Source organism: Nothobranchius furzeri, chromosome 14, assembly GCF_043380555.1.
Source record: "Nothobranchius furzeri strain GRZ-AD chromosome 14, NfurGRZ-RIMD1, whole genome shotgun sequence".
Classification (NCBI taxonomy): domain Eukaryota; kingdom Metazoa; phylum Chordata; class Actinopteri; order Cyprinodontiformes; family Nothobranchiidae; genus Nothobranchius; species Nothobranchius furzeri.
Genome location: NC_091754.1, coordinates 22,585,787 through 22,597,929, shown reverse-complemented (window position 1 = coordinate 22,597,929; position 12,143 = coordinate 22,585,787). Strand labels below are relative to the sequence as shown.

Genomic DNA, 12,143 nt, shown 5'->3' with positions numbered 1-12,143 from the left:
AAAAATGCACCATGAGACGGTTACAATTATAGTTGGAACTCATTTTTGTGCTAATATTTATTTAAATGTTGCTGAAGCTCACATGTCTGACAATATATGGAGGATAAGTGACTAAAATCAAGTTTCAGCTTTTGGAAAAGGAAACATTTTTCTTGGTCACATTTGAAATAATGGGATTAGAAAGTAATCAAACCGCAGCGACGAGACATTGTTCTGGTGAAAGTGTACAGATGTAATTGTAACTTACCAAGAATGTGTCGCCCATCTTTTTATTTTATATTTTGAGGCATTCTGCAGTGACTTGTGGCAGCCAGTGCTCCTTATAGCTGCCGATGTATTGTGTTTTAGTTCCTGTCCTGCAGTAGAGAGCTGGGAGACTGCAGACTTCCCTTCTCTGGTTAACAAAATCTTATCTGAAATTCCTCCCACAAAAAAGAGATAAACTAAAGTCTGTATTTCTCTTTTTTTAAATTAAGAGCTGTTTAAAGGTCTCCAAGTTAGGAGTTACTTTATCTTACAGCTGAGGTTGTTCAGGTCTGCCTTTCTTCTGCTGTATTCAACTATAGTCGTTATCTAAATTGGACTTTAAAAGTGGCAATTCTTTCATTTCTGTTTGCTCTGGAGGAAAGGCTCTATGATTGATTTTCTTTGTATTGAGAACGGCTGCAGCGAAACTCAAAACACTCTCCTTGATAGACGCCTGTATGTAAATCTGAAAGGAAACCTTCAGTCTGACGGAGGCGGTGCAGGAAAAACACGACAGGAATGTTTTAAACCTTTAGGTTTCAAACTCTTCAAACCTGAGAACAAAAACCAACTCTCATTCTCTAGACTTATACGTTAACCCACTGACAGACCATTGTTTCTGTAGAAAGACTCATGGTAACGCGTTTAACGTAAACGACACTAAATTAAAGGTATGGCTGAGGATGTTTCTGGATTCCAGGAAAGAACCGCTCGCTTCAGGTTTTGAAAAAAATGTTCACGGGAGAGAAAGTCCGGTTATCCTGGCGCACGCTCTGTTTACAAGTAGCTGCCGGCCTTGCAGCACTTTTTCTAGCAGTAATTTGAAATTCATTTCTCCAAATAGCACGCTGAACTTTAGCTTACCTGTCGAGCAGAAAACCAGCAACAGAGGCATCGGTGGGTAGCCCAACCATCGCTTTCAGAGCACGCCATCGTTGAAAAGAGTCTTATTTTGGTCTTATTTCTCACTGAGGACTTTCTCTTATCATAGACTTCAAAGACACTTTTTGTCTTGTGATTCTCAGCCATTTTCTTAAGAACCCGGTAAGAACGGCGAGGGATGAAGGCATATCGCTTTACACATAGTGAAAACTAACCCAGGAAAAAGTATGTGTGACAACAACCTTGCGTGAAAGCTTCACCAGAATGATTGACAGTTTTGCGGACCAATGGTTCAGATGATCCATCGAGAAGAAAAAGATCCTTCGCTGTACCTTTAAAGCTACAGATGAAAAGGAAGGCACTTACTCTATTATTATGGCTCCTCGTGAGTCTCAGGCAACAACCTGCTTCATCAGGATCATCCATACATCCATCTCTTTCTGCATATCAACGTTTGAGTCAGAAGTAGTAGATGAAATAAGAAAGCCGACATTGCTCTCCCCAGCAACACTCATTTGGGATTCCAAAGCGTTCCGAGGTCAGAGAGGATGTTTAATTCTTCCTGAGAGTTCTGGGTCTTCTCTTCAGTCTCCTCCCATTTACGTGTTCCTGAAAAACCTCCAGAGGAACCAAGCCCGGTTCACGCTGTACGTTTTTTGGCCAATGCAAAGGACTTATTTATGTCACATTGTGTGAGCTCTAGAGAAGTCTAGAAGGACACGCCAGCATCACATGCACACATCACTAAAACCCACTAGATACCCAAGTCAGCAGTGATGAAAGGAACAACTAGCGATAACTCTTCTTTTATAAGACTCTGAACCGAACTACAAAAACGAAGTGGTTTACATGTTCTTGCTTGTTTCCTCCATTGTTGCTAAGGTTGCCCTCACATTGTTCACTCATCACTAGGTTTTCGTGTTACGCCCCGGGTGTATTTTCATTGTTCGATTGCAGAGGAGAGGTGTGGATTTTCTGACACTGCTACTATTTGTTGGAGGCTGGATTTGGTGATGAAAGTGCTCAATAAGCTGTCGGTGGGCCCGTCAAACCTGCAAATCACACTCACGTGCATTGTTTTTCATCACAACTCCATTAGAGACAAAACATTTCTATGTGCCGGCCAAAAAACGCACTATGTGAACCAGGCTATTGTCGGAGTCTTGTCAAGTTATGACAAAAGGTCATTTCAGATGCCTATACCATGTTCTGTCATTCACAGTGCTTTAAGTCGGCCGGTATGCACCAGTAAGTGGTACTGGCACTTTTAAATTTTACATCCAAGCGTACCGGTACTTTTTTCTAGTGTATGGTGTGTACCGGTACTTTTTCAGGCCATTTTCAGTTGAAATCTCCATAATAGGCATTTCCCCCCAACCCCCACCATACACTTAATGGATGGAGACTTTTCCTGCTTGTAAGAGACCCTCCTCCACCACCCAAGCCAATCAACGAAGTTCAATGCTCAGCAACGGGACTAGATCTAAATCTTGTGACTATAATTGAAGGTTAGAACATAGGGCATTACTCCTTCACTACATCAGTCTTGAGCAGCAACCTCATTACTGAGGATGAAGCCTCAATCAGAACACTATCCGTCCATCAATTACTGAAAAAGTGAGTCACTCCCAACCCGAAGGTAGCATTCTCTGTTTATCTGCAGGAGCCCTGTGGTCTCAGATTTGGAGTAGTTATGAGTTTCCCACTTCCCTTTATTAGCTACTAAACATTTAAAACCAGCTAATTTTTGTTTTTTTCATTATTTCCTGATAATACGAGTCTGTTCAATGAGCTTGTGAGTTTGAAAAGGACAAATAGTGACTGAGGGACACTGTGCTTTTCTCTTCTTTTTCCATTTTATGTTACTTCATAGCACCATTAGCTAACTGAACTACAGATGAGCTCTGCTTTTACAAAATCTAAATTTCACTGGAGGCCATTTTTTCATCCTGTGGAACTCTTCAGAGCCAAAGAGCCATAGATGGACCTGTTCACCTTCTAATTTGTCCTTGTCTGCTGGAGGTTACTGCTGGCTGACATAGGCTGGTTTTAAGTGGACATCAATCTCGATAAAGAGACAGAGTAATACCTTGTCTATTTTTTTTCCTGTGCTTTAGCAAGAGTGAGTAAATGTGTCTAGCTTTCGTATCAAAAATGGAAACATTCACTTTTTAAATGAATCCAGATAAAACTCTGCTGTGTTTTAGCGTGATCTGTATTAAGTTTCTCATTTGATTTTGAAATCCACTGCGAAGAGGATGAGATGCATCTAATTACATGGTCATTTTGCGTCGATAAGATTTCCTCTGGCTGGCCTCTGGCTTTTCTCTGCTCGTTGAAAGTGATGCAGGGAGAATTTGGCTCAGCGTGGCATCCACGCCACAGCGGACCGGACTTCATGTACTCCTCATAAATGAGGGTCATTAATTCTCCTCATAGGTAGTCTTTTTCACATAAAATGCAGGAGTCCTTCCTCGGGGACAAGCCAGTGGGGATCTTTATTCTCCTGCCTTCCTCTTTCTGCTGCCTCTTCCTTTCTTCCAGACGCGTCTATCTGTTTCCCCTCAGCTATGTATGAAGACAAAGTTTCTGCTTTCTTTGTTGAGCCCATCTGATAAGTCACAGATAAGTCACTTCTGTGGGGGGAGATTGCCACAACTTCAGATGCTCGGGGCAATTTTCCTTTCTTTTATTGTAAAATGTGACTGTCCCTGTAGCCTTTTTTTTAACCTACATTTTCAGTATTTACTCCTGACAGTTTTAATACCTGAATGTACAGATTCTTTTGAGCTTGTAGATACAAGCCTGGGGTTGCCAGATCTAATTTTTGTGGATTTTAGTTTTATTTTTAAAGCCCAAGTTCACTTGTGTTTGTTTAGATTTTTTCTATAATTTTGCAGTGGTCTCTAGTATAGGGAGCCCTAAGTCACCCCGTTTCGGTTACTGATAAGAAAATGCCCGCGCTACTATATTTCAGCAGCACTGTGTGTTGAAGCTATTCTTACCACCCTCCAGTGGGGGAAACAAAGCACCCAGTCATTCAATTAACACAAATGTTGCTGTGCCGATGCAACCGGCTGATTGGCTGCTTAGGATGTCCCTGTCCATGCCTCTGTATTATCATTGGTCTGTCTGTGTGCACCTGTGGGTGCAGCATAACTGATTGGTGCAACTTCAGAGAAAACCCACCTTTGTGAGCTTTTGCCTGTGTTGCATATTTGGTGGGGTATTTTGGAGGCTGATTTTAAAATAAAAATACTCTTTAACTTGCACAATGTGTCTTGCCTTCTTTCTTATGTTGTGATCCCAAGAGCCGGGTCGTAACAAATGGGGGCTTGTCCGGGATTTGAACCCAGGACCTCTCACACCCGAAGCAAGAATCATACTCCTAGACTAACGAGCCCCCATTTGTTACGGCGTCAGCTGATCGGGAGCTAAAAGAGCGAATGTTTTCACCCAAGCGCATCACAGCCAGTGAGGAACAAGGAAACGTGATGAGTAGTCTACAGCAGAAGACCTGGCGATCCGCAGATCCGCTGCTGCAAGCGCTAATCTGCAGCTGTGCCCTTCTTGGTGTGACAGCGGGACTTCCGGAAGGTCCGCTCATTTATTCACCGCTCAGACGTCTGCCCATTAATTCTTCATCACAATCTTCTATCTTCCTAGATCATCCAATTGGAACCTGTTCCTGATCACTTCTCTAGTGCCGCTTTAACACTGGTTGTATGATTGTATTGATTGCCTCAGATATCATGGGTGCTCAGGTGTTACTAGAACTAACTGTGTGTCCTTACCGCCCACTTTTAGCTCTTCTGTGTTTGGGTCTGACCCAAGTTAGTAAAATTAAGTCTTCGATCAGATTTGTGTCTTTTTGAGGATTTTTGTTGTGCTGTTACTAGATAATGAGAAATAGAAATGCTAATAAAACACACAATTATGTGAAACTGAAAAAATTAGAATACTGTTCAAAATTACTTTTGTTTGAGTAATTCAACTGCACTAAAAGATTATTTAAAAGCACAGGAAGACATTTTAGTTTATTGGAGTCTTGTTAAACATCACACCATGATGTTTGAATAGTTTAGATTAGTGTAATGTTTACTGTTTGTAGTTCCTCCCGTTGGGTGCCCACTTATTGTATTGTTCACTTTTATAATAAACAATTTGACATACATGTTATTATGTTCCAGTCCATTTAGTCATTTAGATTTTAGTATTGTAGTAATTTGTAGTAAATTAAGTTCTATTAAGATGGGGTCCCAATTGTCTTGGAAATTTTTATGAAAAAAGTAATGAAATAGTTATTTGTGTTGGTAGTTACTTTTAAAATCTTATAACTCAGCATTTAACTGAGTTACGTTTCATTTAAATTGAACTATAGCATATGTGCGATCCAGGGCGTAAGGCAAAGCGGATTAGAATTCAACTCTTTTAGCCCCAATCACTTGCATTGATCTTTGTTCTTCCTGGGACCCATGAGCTGATCAGAAAGGGAGGTGCCTTAAGCTCTTTTTACAAGACACACCATGCCGGCAAGTCAGCGTAATGTTACCGCAACAATGTGTTTTATGAACGCGCCATGCCGGCATGGCATTGCGCAAATTTTGTGCCATTCGTTCCGCCTTGCTTGGTAGGAATATTACGGTAATGGTCTGTCTGATAAACGATTATTGTGTCATGGCTCAACAGAGGGAGGTGTCATGATGACGTGGGGAGTTAATGCCGAGCTCCGGCCGGCAAATATATTGAAAATGAAAGTAAACGCGGGCAATACGTTTTGCTTTTTGAACAAAACCAGCTGAGGTGACAAACTAGAGATGTTAGAGCTGAAGCTCAGATCATCAGAGACTGCATGGGGACTGATGGGGATAGACACCTTTAGGAGCGGCTTGTTTAAAAAAAATGTAAAGATCTCGGCTTCAATCGCAATAAAATGCAAGCTATATTCAAGATGAACGGAAGTCTGCAGCATTGCAGAGACCGACTCCTTATCCCCTTTATGCCGCCATAGCCTAATCTTTTATAAAAAGGACACGATTGTGCCACATCACTGCCACGGTCTGACCAATTATAAATGGCCTAAGGGTCCCTGATGCCACCACAGCGTTGCTGCAAATTAACAGCATTCTTTTGTAAAAATGGCTTTAGGGTCATAAATGAATGCCTTGTGAGTGTCAGGTTCGATGGGCTGAGCTGGAGTGGTTATGAGACCCAGGCGCGGAGAGAATGGTGGATGGAGACTGATATGTGGCAGCGTGGGAAGTTATCTTCCCGTATGGTTCGTAGAGTTAGTGTCTTAGGTCTTAGAATGGCTCGGCGTCTATCGTTAGATGTTGACTGAGTGCCGGCTCCGCTGTGACAGGTCCTTAAATAGGCTCAGCGGGATGACGTCACCGGGAGGCGTCGGTGACAGGCATGCTGGGAACTGGAGTGCAGCGCCAGCCCGGCCCGCAGAGGAGGTTAAGAGGAGGAGTTCATGACAGTGAGTCAATCTCTGTGGGACAAAGCTCTGGCGCTCATGTGTCAGAGGGCTAGAAGTGAGCCAGAGCAGAGGTGAGCAGAGGCTAGAAGGATTTGGAGTCTTTTTTTCCTGATATTTGGAGATCTCACCTCTGATTGGCTAACAGCAATGAGACTCTACCATGGACTCCATTTGTTCTGCAATGTTAATGTTTTATCTTCACGAATAGCTCAAGCCTGAAGGAGTTCTGCTGTGTTGTGGAATGCTAATGGTAACAGTTAGCATCTATTAGCCGAGATGAGCTCTACTCTCTCCTGGACACTAAACCAACAACAGCCTTCCTCGTCGTGATCCACGATGGGTGAGCTCATGAATGCTAATGTGACGTGCAATCATCAGACTTTTCTAATCCAAGCGTTCCCTCGGCTTTTTTCTATCAGCAGCTAATGCAGGAAATAGGGGTAGAAGACTATTTTCAGTGACGATCATTTTTCAAGAAGCAATTATTTCTTAGTGAACTTGGTCTTTAAAAAATAAACTATTTTAGCAACACAAACAATTCTGAATATTTCCGTGAAGTCAAACATGGAAATGGAATTGCAGAACATTGTCAAACAAATAGCCTATCACTGCTGACAGGGGTGTAATAAATCTAATTGGTTTTGCCAATTATTCTGTCAGGTCAGATGTTACTTCCACTTATAGGTAATGTGGTTGCACAGTGTCACAACTGAAGGAGCTTCTCTAGAAAAAACATTTAGCGCTGAAGCAATCTGTATATTAGGATCTCAGCAAGCATCACAGCCTCTTTGCAATCCACAGTGTAAACAAACAGAAGAGCTCTTCAAAGGCTCAGACTCTGACATAATTGGAAAGGAAATGGAGCCAGCGCCGAGCCAATGTTTTTCAGGCTGTTTCATCTCCTGTTAGTGATCCCAGAAGACTGAAACGCTGGACAGGTCCTCTATTGAAGAACTAAATTGTTGGGTTTGTTTTTTTTTTAGTTTTTGTTTGTTTGTTTGATTGATCGTTTCCCATATGGTATTTGTTACTTTATTCTACATATCTTAGTTTTTTTTAAACAATTAAAATACATTATGATCGTATCTGGGTTTTTTTTCCACAAATGAGGGTGAGGTGAGTGAAGATGCAACCTTTTCTTTGTTTTGTGACTGACTGCTTTCTGTAGTTAAGTGTCCAGGAGAAATAAACAGCAAAGGCATTGAGTGCCATCACTGTAGAGATGACAGGATGAGCATGTTTGGTTGTGATGTAATGGTAGTCATTATGACAGCCTGCTGGTGAGGTCTGGTCCTGGGAGGTCTGTCCCGTCCATCTCCAGATCTGGAAAGTCTTCAGCAGTTTGTGGTTATTGGATCATAACTCCGTTTCTCCATTACAGAGACTGTTTCATAAAAACACATTAAAGCTTTTTTTAATTTTAATTTTCAGGTGTTCTTAGCTTGAAATTACAGCTTTCTTCTTTTAAAAGGCTGTAAAACATGAATACCCTGCCCTAGTCGTTGTAGATGGCTCTTTGGACAACTTCAGTCTGGAGAAACTGAGATCAGTCACAATTAGACCAACATCAAAGGATTGCAACCCTCTTAAACTTTCCAGTAGGGATGCAACAATACCACTTTTTTCCAAACTGGTACAATCGATGCTTGGATCTGAGTACGACGAAGTCGCCGATACCGATTACCGATACTGATACTTCAACTACACAAAAAAATGCAATGAATTGGAATACAGGTTTTATTTTCTTCTCTGATTTCAACAGGAAAAGATGGTAGTAGATAAAAAGTAAAATATGAATAAAAATGATCACAAAACTAAAATATTAGTTGAACAGAAATGACAAGTTACAGTGAAGCCACTTTCAAGCAACTGCATTGGCATCGGTTAACTTTTATACTAGTATCGGTATCGGTGCATCCCTACTTTCCAGTTGCCTAAAAATCCATGGAAGTTGGAATTTTGCATTACACGTTTCTTGTGAGCATAAGCAGAGCTATCTGCAGCATTTCAAGTGCAGCCCTGAGCACTTTCAGCAGGTGTATCGTAGGATTTCTGCTAAAAAATTCCTTCGCACTTCTGCCAGTTTTGCAGACTTTCAGTGATCTCCCTCAGGCAGAACAGGAGGTACAACAAGTAACTAGCTTTACTGCAGAATGGAGAAAATGTTTTATAACATAACATTTCAAGGAAACAAAGTGTAATTTTGGAGATTAGAGTTGTTTTAAGACAGCAGGAGGCCACTTTGGTCTTTGTCCTGCTTGGAATAACATTTTGCTTGTCAGAGCTGGCTACTATGACTGTTCCTATCTTCCTTGAAGCTGCCAGTAATTGAACATGACATAAACAAATAGAGAGAATAATGACAAGTGTCATGTTCTGGCCTTCATCCATACAGTTTAATAAATCACTGACCTTCTACCTGTAAACATGCTGGGCTTACATTTTTTTTATTTATTTCATTTTCTTTGTAACAGCCCATCAGCACTTTTTTTTGTTTGTTGATTTGATTGTGTTTATCTGCATAAAAACTGAATTTACAGCGAACTTTATTATTTATGACACATTGGTTAAAAGACGAGTCATCAGAAAGAACAATGCAAAATTCTGGGATTTTTTTATTGTACACATTGTAATATTTTAAAGATCAATGCATCTTTATTTAAATGTTTCCTGACATGTCCATTAAGCAGTGAATCAACACGATTTAAATAGTAAACAAGCAAATCCTCATGTTTTAAAACCTCGAATGGCTTAATTACTCATTTAAACAAGATTTTCCTTATCTTTTAATTGCGTTAATACTAATTACTAATAAAAGACGCGCTGCATTGAAGCTTTTAAACAAGTTCAAATACGAACAAGTCTGAGATAGAAAAGAAAAGAGCCCATTATTCGCTCTGAAATCAGCTTTTTTCATTTTTAATTCCATCGTCTTTCACCACAAGCTGACGGAGCTCAACACGCTGCAGCGTAAGAGACCACAAGAGGCTCGGGGAGACAGAAGCAAAAACAAAAGCACATTAACAAGTTCATAACCTTTGCACTTTAGTTTGAGAAGCAAATTTCAAAACAGCTGAATGTCAAATACACCAAATGCTATTAATTATGTAAAACACACACATATGCATAGATTAGGGATGCTCGATATTGGCTTTACCGATACTTTATTATTTATTTATTTATTTATTGAGAAACTCATTAGCTCACACCATAGTGTGGAGCTATTCTTCCTGAGGTCTCTTTCAATTTCATTACAAATATTTTACAAAACACTCCCATCCACATCCCCCCCCCACACACACACCCAACAACAACAAACTCCAGGAGCTCATTATAAACATACCAGCTCAATTGCTATAATGATATAACAATAAGTTACCACACACTTCAGCGTTCATGAAAAATCTAAATAGGTGAAAACGGAGAGTTATATGCTGTGTTCCCCTCTCATGAAAAGAAAAACTAAAACCTTTTAGCATGCATGCTTCAAATTTAAACATTTTTTGTGCAAAATGACAACTGCTTCAATTTGAGATGGTAATAAGAAAAGTACCATATGTAGTCTCCAACAGCAGCTGAATGTCTTTCTCCTTAAACATGATGTTAAGATGTGTTTTTTAGTTATTTTTTTCTGTATATTGCAACTATGATGGTAAAACATTTATAAAGATCTTCAGATAAGACAAGCAAGTCTTGGGTGAAGATTCTTGTTTTTGTCTTTTGTTAGCTGTTTGGCTACATGTAGCTACTTGCTGTGAGGACAGTTCACGTTCACTACAAAGGGCAAACTTCTACTTCACATGGGCAAAATAAACTAAAATGTGTCTTTATGTATATTTCAATCTATATTTGTTACGTCAGATCGGCCATATTTTGACATTTAGAGAGAGAGGAGAAGTAGTTCATTGGACCGATACCAATATTTTCTGATACCAATATACCGATATTTCCCAATATTAAATATTAATGCCAATATTAATGGTAGGCCGATAACATCAGACATCCTTAGCAGAGATGAAATAGAAAAAGAGATGAGCTTTAACTCAGTGGGAGTGTTTCAGGGACGATTCTGTGCAGGCAGTTTCTCGACTGGGATAGCGTCGAGCATTTGAACCATAAAAAAAAGAGATCCTATAACCCATTCACACATTTGTGCCAAATGAATTGTCTCATTGTTCACCTCTTGTTTCCTCCTTCCTGCTGTAACAGATGCCATGCTGCTGGTGGCACAGAGGCTAGAAGGGCCTTTCAACATTGAATCTGTCATGGAGCCCATTGATGTCAAGATATCAGAGGCCATCATGAATATGCAAGATAACAGCGCCCAAGTCTCCTACAGGGTGAGTCAGGGAACAATGGGAAGAAAAAAGTTCATCATTCTTCATGTTTAAGGTGTGTAACACAACGGGATCTAGTTCTGCTCAAGTGGAAGTCATGTTTTTGAATTACACGTTCCAATTTGGTCAGATAATCACAGTCCAACTAACACTGTTTAACGTGTTTCCTGTGTTTAACTGCATTTTTTCTTTGACCACAAAATTGCAGTTAGAAGGGGAAAAAAAACAGGAAAAAATGTAGGTGGTTGCGTGGAATATTTTTTTCCCACACGGATCTGGATGCCAGTTCCCATTCGGAGCTTGGCGTTTTGTTGGTTTTCTCAGGCAACAGATGCAGTTTTGTTTAGGGTTTAACTATATGTGGTGTTCTCCCCAAAGCTTATAAAAACTAAACAGGAACACCTTAAATAGCGTCGGTCACAGCTCTTAACTAACTGACTGATATGCGGTTACCTTGAGTTGACTTAGAGCCGATGGTGATGTGTAGTGGATGATTCACGGCACCTTAAAAAAAAAAAGATGTTTTCCCTATTTTCTGCATCCAAAGTTACTCAAACCGCTGACAGCTGTGCGCTCGTGTTTTTTGTTAACTGCAGGTTTTCCAAGGCTGTGGCCAGCCAAAACCTGCAGAAATGACGAGGTCCACTCGTGGTGTTTCGGATGTGTTCAGCGCCCGCTTCAGGCCCTACAGCCCAGAGGAGCCGCCTCCCACTGCAGCTGGCACGAGCCTGGACAGACTGGTAGGGACACAAAGCCGATGCTACCGTTTTCAGCTGTGATTCAGCGTAAACATCATTTGTCTTTCTGTCTTGACACTGTTGATTAAAGCGGGTGATTTGCCATCGTAAGCCCCCGGAGCCGGAAATTAATTCTTTGTGCTTGTCCTCTGCTCGAGCCTTGGCTATTGATTTGTGTTTGTTAACGAATCAACGGCTTTACCCCCAAAAGGGCATTGGAAGGTGTGATGCACTGAGATCAGTGCCCTTCTCATCTCTGTGCACTTGGCAAACAGAAAAGAAAAGGGATAAAAGGAGATGGATAGATTTTGTAAAGCCGACCACACAAATTATTGCTCCGAAGCCAGCCTTCGTTTTCAGTTAGATCATCCGAATGTTTGTTCAATAGATTCTTGAGTCGGGTTAGAGGTGACACGACTCACGGTTCAGTTTGGATTAGAAACAGCTTTCAGTGGGCAG

At 40.8% G+C, this 12,143-nt stretch overlaps 1 protein-coding gene across 2 annotated transcripts in view; it reads left to right on the top strand.

Moving 5' to 3' along the window:
* The window catches only part of gpc6b (glypican 6b), a 128,652-nt gene that overhangs the window by 80,346 nt on the left and 36,163 nt on the right, over positions 1-12,143 (top strand). For both annotated transcript variants that reach the window (XM_015966401.3, XM_015966400.3), the window contains exons 5-6: positions 10,820-10,950; positions 11,544-11,687. In XM_015966401.3, the coding sequence (XP_015821887.1) occupies positions 10,820-10,950; positions 11,544-11,687 (275 nt within the window). The remainder of the gene's footprint in view (positions 1-10,819; positions 10,951-11,543; positions 11,688-12,143) is intronic.